This window comes from Cucumis melo, chromosome 11 (assembly GCF_025177605.1).
Source record: "Cucumis melo cultivar AY chromosome 11, USDA_Cmelo_AY_1.0, whole genome shotgun sequence".
Taxonomy (NCBI): domain Eukaryota; kingdom Viridiplantae; phylum Streptophyta; class Magnoliopsida; order Cucurbitales; family Cucurbitaceae; genus Cucumis; species Cucumis melo.
In genome coordinates this window covers 6,814,819-6,826,097 of record NC_066867.1, presented here as the reverse complement: position 1 = coordinate 6,826,097, position 11,279 = coordinate 6,814,819, and the positions used below count along the sequence as shown (strand labels likewise).

Sequence of the window (11,279 nt, the reverse complement as noted above, 5' to 3'; positions counted from 1 at the left end):
TTCAAGACTATGAGATCAAATTCTAAATCTACTGAGCTTAAGTGCTCCCAAGATAATTGTCCATAGTATGTCCGTGCATCTCGTTACAAGGGTGGGGAATTATGATGACTAAGGAAGTATATTGCTAATCACAATCGCTCCATAAATGTTATTCAAAGTACTCATAAACAAGCATATTCATCATTGATTAGTGATTGTATTGTAAAAGACTTTAGTTCTTTTGACCGTTCGACTCCAAATGATATTATGATTCACATGCGGACTAAACTTGGTGTAAATGTTAGCTACTATAAAGCATGGAGGGCAAAGGAACTTGTGATGAATTCTTTGAATAGTGAAGAAAAAGAATCTTATGCCTTGATTCCAAACTTTTTTATGAAACTAAAAGAAATTAACCCAGGTATGTTTTTATTCTTACAATTTATATATCATCAATCAAGCTTCTAATGATATGGTCTATCGCTGATAAGTTCTATCAATGATAGACCTTATAGTAAATGAGAATATCATCAGACGACTAATGTTATGGTGGTTTACTATAGGGTCTATCAGTGATAGACCGTATTAGTGATAAACCATATCAGTGACAGACCTATAGTAAAAGATAGTAAAAGAACATGTATGTATGTATATGTTTGTATATACATATATATGTATGTACGTATGTTTGTATATACGTATATATGTATGTACGTATGTAGGTATATACGTATGTATGTATGTACGTATGTATGTATGTACGTATGTATGTATGTACGTATGTATGTATGTACGTATGTAGGTATGTACGTATGTAGGTATGTACGTATGTATGTATGTACGTATGTAGGTATGTACGTATGTAGGTATGTACGTATGTATGTATGTACGTATGTATGTAGGTACGTATGTATGTATGTACGTATGTATGTATGTACGTATGTATGTACGTACGTATGTATGTACGTACGTATGTATGTACGTACGTATGTACGTACGTATGTATGTACGTATGTATGTACGTATGTATGTATGTACGTATGTATGTACGTATGTATGTATGTATGTATGTATGTATGTACGTACGTATGTATGTATGTATGTATGTACGTATGTATGTATGTATGTACGTATGTATGTATGTATGTATGTACGTACGCATGTATGTATGTATGTACGTACGTATGTATGTATGTATGTACGTACGTATGTATGTATGTATGTATGTATGTATGTACGTATGTATGTACGTATGTATGTACGTATGTATGTATGTATGTACGTACGTATGTATGTATGTAAGTATGTATGAAACTAATACAGAGGGACATTTTAAGTGTTGTTTTATGGTTATTGGAGCCTGCATTGAAGGATGGAAATATTGTAGGACCAACATATCAGTTGACGGTACATTTTTGAAATTTAAATATGGTGGAACTCTTTTGACAACCTCAACAATTGATGGTAATAATCAAATTTTCCCATTGGCCTTTAGTATTGTAGATTCTGAAAATGATGCATCCTGGAGATGGTTTTTTTAGAATATAAAGAATAGTTTAGGGGATCAGAAAGATTTAGTTGTAATATCTTATCGACATTTAAATATTCCAAAAAGTATTCATAATGTTTTTCCAAATGCTGAATATTATGTTTGTTTGCAACACCTTCTAAAAAGTTTGAAGTTGATATATAAGGACCCTATAATTGATAAGCTCTTTTTTAGATGTGGAAAAGCATATACAGTTGTTGATTTTGAGACTAATATAAGATGGATGAAGTCTATGTATCCTAGTTTACGAGACTATCTTAGTAAGGTTGGTTTTGAAAAGTAGGCTCGAGCATACAGTACAAGGAAAAGATATCAAATGATGACTACAAACATTTCAGAAAGCTTAAATGTAGTTCTAAAAGAATCTAGAGATTGGCCTGTTGCAACATTACTTGATTCTATCAGACAAATACTTCAAAATTGGTTTTATGTTGTATGAGAACTGTTTTAACTAATTGGGCTAAGGGAGAATTACGAATACAACATCAAAACTCAAGAAGCTTCACAGTAAGTTTTTGTGTTTCAATGTTTATTTATTTAATTAGTGGGTAATGTAACAAGACTTATTAATGATAGACTCTATCTCTGATAGATTCTTATTAGTGATTGTCTATATCAGTGATAGATTCTATCAGTGATAAACTATATATGTTGACTAAGTGTCTTTTTTTTAGGTTAATGCTATTAATGATTTTGAATTTCAAGTGATTGATGGAAGAAAACAATTTATTTTACAGTTAGATTGCAAATCATGTACCTATCGCGTTTGGGATCTTGATGAAATTCCATGCGCCCACACACTTGCTGTTCTTCATGGGCGTAATAAGAATACTCTAATATACTTAATATACCCCAACAATTTTTCACAACACAAATGACACATTTCTTTCCAATACGGTATTGCATGGGTAAAATATAAAATTCGTACTTGTTCGCTTGCAACGAAACCCTAATTTCTACACAAACTAATTGAAGTTTGGGAAGAAGTTCGAAATCGATTTCAAAATATTGCAACGTGTGAAATATACAGAATATACCCTAACAAGTATTTTATATAACCATCAAGCATGACTTACCGAAATAGTATGTGACGGTTGAAACTCTTCCTATCTAAGCGTCCTCTTTCGCCAAAACGCAAGCTTCCTTATACAGAAAAGGAAAAAGGTGGTTGTGCAGTCGGTTTGCGAAGGAAGAAGAGCAACAGTTGAAAGTTTCTTCAAGAAGGAAAGATTTCGACAAATTTTGAATACCAAACCGTTCGTCACGATAGCCCTTTCCTTATGCACGTCTTTCCACTTTCCTTATTTTCCTTTTTTTTTCCATTAATATTAATATTAAAGGTGGGTAGTTTTGTCATTTGGGCTCAACATTTATGTAAATTTGTAGACCATTAGGACTTTTGTGAAAATTATGGCAATCTTAGGTCCAACATGTAAATAGAGATCCCTATTTAGGCTATTCTAGTTAAAAGCCCTTCTATCAATGGTGATTTGAAAATGTGGGCTCATTGATTACATTTTTTGTTGTTAACTTATGTTACGTAATTGTACTAGAATGTGTGACTCATTGCCAAATCACCATAATCATTAAGTGCAATCCAATTATAGAACTAATGGTGATCAATCCTAAATGTGTTTGAAAATCACGTGAGATTTCCTAATTTTTTCATATACTTGTGACTGATTTTTCTAATTTTTCTCCCCGTTTTTGTTACCGTGACCTGTATAGTAGTAGAGTTATGAATCTTTAATAGTAACAAAATTAATAATTTGTTGACGGCACTTTTAATGATACATCATCGAAAGATTTTGAAAGTAGATGCACGCACAAGCAAATAAAAAAACAGTGGGCCATGACGGCACTAAAGCCCATCAGCCCAGAGATGAATACATGCCCATATTAGGGTATCAAGTCTTCTACTCTGGTAGTTGAATATGGGCCAAATCCTCTCTGAAAGGCACTGGAGTGACGTCACGAGGCCCAAAAGAATTATTAAGCCCAGTTTCCAAATGGGCTTGGGCCATAGCATCATCCTTCTCGGGTTCAATGTAAGTGACGACCCTGTCTTTTCGAAACATTAGGTAAATAACGGCACCAATGTAGGCAGCCATTAAGGGAAACACAGCGATCCCGATGAAAACATTTGCAACTTTGTGTAAATTATTGTGAATTAGCCAGTCCACGAAGGCCGTACTGAGATAATAGATGTTGATGCCGATGATTGCGAGGCCCAATATCCATGAGATTACAATGATCTGGGGAGAAAGCCCAGATTAGTATAAATGGGGTTAATGGGCCGGCCCAGTCATAGGAAAGATGAAAAAGGGAGAAGATTAGGCTTACGTATATGGAGTTCTTGTGGGGGCCCATCTTGGTGCTGCTACTACTGAATTTGAGTAGTGGAATTAGAGCAAACGGAAGCTCGAAGGAAAGGATCATCTGATGCAAATTACGCATTAAATTAATTCTTCAAAATTAATATTTATATAAGAAAATTTATAGCTACAAAAATCAAACCTCTACTCTTCGGGCTCGTAATTACCAATCTATGCAAGCTCATTTTGATTTTATATTTTTTATTTTTAGAATACGTTTTTCATTTTATCTTTTCTTTTTGGAGAATGGGGATCGACCCTTCTACTCCTAAAATGAAAACTTATGTTTAGTGCTATTTAGCTAAAAAAAATTTGAATTAACTTAAAAAATAATATTTTAGAAAACCATTTTTATTTAAACTCTCTCAATAAAAATATTTAAAATAACCCTAAAACTATTCTAAGTGTTACACTCTAATTTTTTTTAAAATGGCTTATTAATGTTCAATAAGAAAGATATTTGAATCCTTTTTGAGTTGATGTAAGTCTATTTCATTAGATTTTTTAATATTAAATAAATTATCAAAATTTTATGTTGATTTTTTTAAAGAAAAAAGTTAGCCTGGCAAATAGTTCTTTTAGAAAAAAGTTAATTCAAACCAATGTTTAGTTGGTTGTTATATAGTTCATAAATATATTATAAACAAATTATAAATAACTTTTAAAATTAAAATCCAAATTTTGAATCCATAGAAACTATGTTTACCAAACATATGTTAACTAATTGTAAAATTTGAAGAAAGAAAAAAAAAAAAGGAAGAAGAAATTACCGATGCAATAATGATGAGACGGCCAGCTCCTTGAGGACCGCCGATGATGGATACGATAAGACTTGGCGTTATTGCAATGGACCTTGTCATTAGATTTCTTGCCCATGTTTTCATTTTCAAGTCCAAAAATCCCTTCAACCAAAATTATATATTAGCATTCATTATTATTATTATTATTATTATTAAATTAAGATTAATTTAAATGAAATTAAATACCTGCATAATGAACTGACCGGCATAAGTGCCAGTGATGCTAGAGCTCTGTCCCGATGCAAATAGCGCTATGGCGTAAATAGTGGAGCTTGATTTTCCCAATACATTCTGAATCAATATATTCAAGCTAATTTATTTAAATATATGTATATAATTATGCAAATTAATATAGTTAAAAGAATTAAATAATAATAAACCTGGAGGAGGAAGGAGGCGGAGTTGAGAGTTATGTCGGAGCATTGATCGGCGGTAGTTTGGGCGACATTTCCGACAGTACAGACGGTGCCGGAAACAGAAACAACGGCGACGTTTATTAAAAATGCTATGAACAATGCAATTCCGCTCTCTATTAGGAAGTACCTACAAGCGTCCTGCATGCCACATCAAACCCAAATATATTTTATTTTGATTAAACCATGTTTATAATCTTTAACTTTCCTTTTTAACCCTATATATATATATATATATAACAAAATTCTAATATAATAAAAAAGCAACAGGTGATGTGATCACAATGGGGCTTATTTATTACATACGTTGATACCGCGGACGGAATTGGGGACTTTCCTTGAAAGCACAAGAGCGGAATGAAGAAACAGGTTATGCCTGCGCAGCTCCATTAATTCGAATTATATAGAATTAGTGATAATAATATAATAATAATAATAAATAAATAAATAAATAAATAGCTAGAGGTAGTGGTTGTACGGCATAACGAGGGCGCCCAGAAGAGCAATGGCGTCGGCGGTGGCTCCTTCGCCTTTGAGCTTTGGAACAAACATTCCTTTCAAAACACCGCTCGCTGGAGGCTTCACGTAGCTCATTTCTCCAAAGAAACACGCCGCCATTACGAACACTAATATTGCTATCAACAATTCTAGCTTCCTTGCCTACGTACAATATATATTGTTTGATTAATTAATTTATTTCTTCCTAAAAACAACAACAACAACAATTAAACCACCAAATATAATTAAATGAATGAATGAATTTACCCCATATCTTTGGAGACCAAGAAGCAAAAGGGTACTTAAACCAGTGAGGAGTACTCCTGCCCAAACAGGAATATGGAATAGAATATTCAGAGCGAAGGCCGTTCCTATCACTGCATCCAACACACAATATAAAATTAAATTAATTAACGAAAATTAATTAATTTAGAGTGCATAATAAAATAAAATACAATACAATACAATACCTTCTGGAATATCGGCTGCTATTACAGCAACTTCAGCTAACAACCAAAGACAATACTTCACAAATATTGGATATTCGGCTTTGCACACTTCCGATAGATGTTTTCCTTAAATAATAATAATAATAATAATCATCATTAGTGTTAATCAATAAAGTAATCATTAATTATTCTGGTAAACGGTTAGTCCTGTTCTCAAATTATTATTTTTAACGCTTTTAATCTAAATTTACACTATCTAAAAGGAGTTAATAAGGGGAGAAATATTTGTTTCTCTTTTTGCTCGTTTTAATGATTTGTCGTAGAGTTAAAAAGGAATTTTTTTAAAAAATATAGTTTCAAGTAACTATTTTTGTTTAAATATTGATCACTTTGGGAGGAAGATAAAGTTATAATAAATTTCACAGCGGACTTGATTTTATTTGTTTTAAATTTGATTATTCTTTTTTTTTAAAAAAAAATAATTATATTGGCTATAAGATTACATAACCTAATTTAAAACTATTAAAAACAATTTATTAGAATTATAAAGGGAATATTTGTATATATTTTATTAGTTTAAAGTTAGGATAAAATTTATCATTAAAAAATTACAGATAAATTATTTATGGTACATGTGGAAATTTCCGATAGATTTATTGATTTAGAATTCAGTTATATCTGATATTTGATTTCTAAAAATTTATCTTTAAAAAATATTCAAATAAATTATTTATAGTGTAATTGCTAATGATTTAGTTATCTTTAATAAATTTGATTTAAGAAAAACAATATTCTCTTTCATAACATAAAATCAAATTTAGATTAAAATAAATTAAATTCTGGATCTAAAATTTCTACTCATAGATTAAGTTTTCTGATTCTCTTCGTTCTTTTCTTTCTATTTTTACGATCTTTTTTAGTTCATTAATACATGAGTTTTTTTATTTATCTGATCTCTCTCTGACTTTTTGATTTTTGATTATGTGATCTCTTTATCCCTTTGGTTTTGTTAACATATAGAACTTTGACGAAGGTAACTCTCATATAAACTATATTTTGAATAATATTATTAAGATTTAATAAAATTTCTTATCCACATGTAACTAATAAAATGATCAAAGAATCAAATTCATCTATAATTTATAAGGAGTACTAAGTCGTTGTATGATAAAGTTGACGCTTAATTTTGATAAAACTTGGCGAAAATATAAAGGTTAAATTATTACAAAATTGAAAATATACTCAATTTATGAACTAAATTATAAATATTAGCAAGTAGAGTGTTTTTTTTAATATCATTACTATTATCTTAATATATTAAATGAAGAATGAAATGAGAATCTTGGTCCTCCTTTTTTCTATATTCTACCTTTTCTATAATTACCCCTCTATCTTTTAGTATCTCTTTTAATTTATATTTTAAGTCTTAATCGTCCGAGCACTCTTCATTTCTTTAAGAATATATAACCAAATCTTTATCAAACGAAAGGTTCCTTTTAGCACGACGAATTTAATATAGGTCTAAGAGCTAAGCTTCTCTAAACTCTATCATCTTTATATATAATATATATAAAATATATTTAATTTTTAATATTTATAGCTTAGTGGTTACTTTGTCGGTAATAATTTATTTTCTAGATTTTTTTTTCAGTTACAATCCTTGATTTAGAAATTAACATGCTTCAACTGACAGACCTAAACGAAGAATAAAGAAGGTAAACGATAAGCTTACCTTTGTAGTTCTTAACTTTTTCTTCATTCAAAAACTTCTTTTTGCCTAAAGATCATGGGCAAAGGACAACTACTATGTTGACCTACTAATCTCAAGACTAAGAATCGAGTTGTGGGACTCGTTTTTATGAAGGAAATCTTAGAGAGATGGGTTTAATTAACTGTTTTTATGTAAATTGTTTGATCTAATTTTAGGATGTATTATAGGATGGATTTTCATCTAGAAATAAAAATTTCCTGTCAATAATAGTATCTCTTTTGGTAACTAATTCTTGTACCCTCCCAAATTTTGGTTTTCATCATTCCACGTAGAAGGTTAGAATAAAAATTTATTAAAAAAAGTTTGTTGCAAAATAGAAAAGAAAATTATTTTATTCTAGATTATCCTAATAATATATATTATAAGATTAGATTACTTACCGGTGCTTACGCCAAGATTTGCAGCAAGGGATTGGATTATGAGCGCAAATATTAATCCGATAAGCACCACCCATAGAAGCTGCTCATCAATTCACCATTTTATTTTACTAAAATGAAATACTTTAAATATAAATAACTTTCTTGTAAAAGTATGAGCACCTGTTTATACATATATATTACAATCTCAAATTAAAATTTATGAAAAAAATTGACATGTCATTCCTCCCACAATTAACCTGACTTTGTGCATAAGGAAAGCAATTGTTTTTGGAAGTCCATATTTTGTACAAAATTTTGATTTTGTTTACCTCGAACCCGTGATTAGCTCCCGCCTGCAAGTCCGTTTCCACTGCAAATTAAGTGGAAAAGAAAAATAAAAGACACGGTATAGTATGTCAAGTTACAACTTTTGTTTAAAATATATACGATAAATAAATAAATAAAAACAAAACTTTGCTTGCCCACTAGCTACTTATGTGTGTATACTTTATCTATTCAAGTTTATTTTATTGTCTAATTCTTTTGGAATTTTCGAACCATTAGAAATGTTAGGAAGTCAAATTTAAAAGAAACAAATATTTATGAGTTGGACGTTTATATATTCTATTTATTTATAATTATTTTACTGGAGAGGCATTAAGAATTCTTGAATTTGTTTATGAAAAGAACAATAAACTTACGGTTGCCAGGATCAAGGTAAGCTAATGAGACGAGAAAGCCAGGTCCAACATGTGATACAAACTTTCTCCATCCAGGTTTCTGAATAATCAACATTCAAATCAAATTTAATAAAGGAATTTATAATGTAAATGGCAAATTTTTTGAAAATATTTTCTATATTTATAAATATTTTTATTTATTTTGTTATATTTAAAAATAATCTTTTATAAAAGATAAATACATATATTAAAATAAATTTAAAAAGACATTTTCAAAAGATAACAAAAAAAATTTTGAAATTATTTATAAAATGTAAAAAATAATTATCAAACTTTCTCTAGCAAATTTTAGTTTGTTGCCATATTTGGTAAGTGTTTTCAATTTTTTTTTTCATTTCACAGGAATTTCTCTTAAAAAAAATATGTTTTACAATTTTGATAAATAAATATTTTGTTTTTATTTTAGAGATCATCAAAAGACCTGATGGGTGGTGTTTTTTTCTTCTTGGTGATTCTGTAGATTAACGGCGTTGGTCGGAGTTGTGATGTTAACTGCCACTATGCGATTGCTGCCACCACCAAGAGACGGTGTCACCGTCGTACTCATCTGTGCTTCCATTTGCCGACTTCCTGTTTCTTTCTTATTCAGCGTCGATGCCAATTTGATGATTTAACGTAATTTGCAGTTTACTTATTTATAATGAGGGATTAGCCAATTATGTCCGACGTGGCCACACTTTTTATTTTTTGATTACGAACATCAAAAGATTTAAATATTGTTCCATATTTACACTACATTTAAAAGAAAACGTAATGTCTCAAGCTACCTTATATTATATATTCAAAAACGGATATTATAACATATAGTTTATGATATATTTCAATTGGGTGCATGTATTATATTTCTTAGAGTCAATGGGGCTTATTATATAGAACTATTAGTCACACTCTTATATGATAACAACATCTGAAAAGTACTTTTAATCCAAAACCAATGAATAGATTATTAATAAATAACGAATATGCAAAAAAAGGGGAAGTTTATGTTTTACTTTCGAGTCAATTTTCACCAGAATTTTTTTTTAAAATGTTAATACAATCAAGTTAAGTACAACAATATTGAATAAGAGTGATGTTAATACCATCTATTAGTTGATTTGGTCTTTATTGTTTTGGAGATGTTTGTGACCGAAAAAACTATTATCCTACTCGTATAAAATGGTCGAGATCTTGATTTTACCAAAATATCAATATTAATAAAAATTTCTAAAATTTATATAACAAAATTCAAAGAAAAATATGATAAAAAAATTCAATTGTTTGAGTAAGTTAAAAGATCTATTATTTATAGGGAGAAATATGGATTTAGATCTAGGTTTTTGGTTTGATTTCTATTTAAATCATAAGTTTAAGTTCTTTTTAGTTTCAATTTTATTTTTAGATTTTAAAATGTTACAATTTCAATGGTATCAGATTTAAGTTTGATTCAATTTAGTCAATAGCTTGAAATTTTATTTCATAATCACTTTAAATTAATTAACTGACATAGATAAATAAACACCCGAAGTGAGTTTTTTTTAGTGAAAAATGAGGTTAAAAAGAAAAATCTTGAAATCTAGGAAATAAATTAAAATCAATAACTTAAAATTTATATTTAAAAATCTATGGATGAAATGAAAATTAGTCCAAAAAAAAATTTATGAGAACCAAAATAATAATTTTACTTTATTTTTATATTATATTCGAATCAGCCAGTAACAATGCTATACCTTCTAGTTACTTTTTATGTTAAATGAATTTATCATGTTCATATCAAACCTAAAAATATCTATAATATCAATTTCGTAATCGGTATATTTCAAAATTTTGTACAATTAACATTTTAGTAGATTATGACCGCCTTGTACTTTTTTTTTTTAGAGTGAAACATAAATCTAGTGTGTTGGTTTTAACTTCATTATCTATTTTTATCTTGAATTTTTTATTTGTGAGTGTGTAGAGAGATCATTTTAGACACAATTAGGTTAGTCTTATAAAACGCAACTAACCTGATTCTACTATATTTATGTTGTCGCACTTCGGTATACAATACGTTCAGATTCAGCAACTGGTACGACAAAGGCAGAACAGGAATAACAAGATGAATTGGTTGAGGAAGTAAAAGCTGCAAAATAGAAAAAGATTAGTATACGACTGAGTCGCGGAACACGCTCTCTTTAATACGTTTTGCGGCTCTACTCTGAATTGTGCAAACAGATTGTTGCCCCGTCGTCCCCAGGATAAAACAACCCTTCAATTGATTTTGCACGAAAATCAACTGGTAATCACTAAATCACTCGAAGTTAATAGACACACATAGCTCGAAAACTTGAAGAGAATGTGAAATAGAAGAAGATGGAAATCAAC

General features: G+C 29.7%; 1 protein-coding gene across 2 annotated transcripts; it reads right to left on the bottom strand.

Annotated features, from left to right (window-relative positions):
* Nucleotides 1-3,267: 3,267 nt before the first annotated feature.
* Nucleotides 3,268-11,279, bottom strand: LOC103498358 (metal transporter Nramp5-like). 2 transcript variants are annotated; one of them, XM_051091597.1, is made up of 14 exons: nt 10,922-11,279; nt 9,355-9,509; nt 8,895-8,973; nt 8,523-8,563; nt 8,215-8,293; nt 6,085-6,189; nt 5,882-5,991; nt 5,595-5,776; nt 5,423-5,492; nt 5,084-5,257; nt 4,890-4,994; nt 4,674-4,805; nt 3,872-3,967; nt 3,268-3,783 (listed from the first exon to the last, which is right to left on the bottom strand). In XM_051091597.1, exons 2-14 carry the CDS (start codon nt 9,490-9,492, stop codon nt 3,445-3,447), a joined length of 1,650 nt encoding a protein of 549 aa, XP_050947554.1. In that variant the 5' UTR covers nt 9,493-9,509; nt 10,922-11,279; the 3' UTR covers nt 3,268-3,444. The 2 variants fall into 2 exon arrangements, with proteins under 2 accessions (XP_050947554.1, XP_008459158.2); XM_008460936.2 differs by having other exon boundaries at nt 9,355-9,503.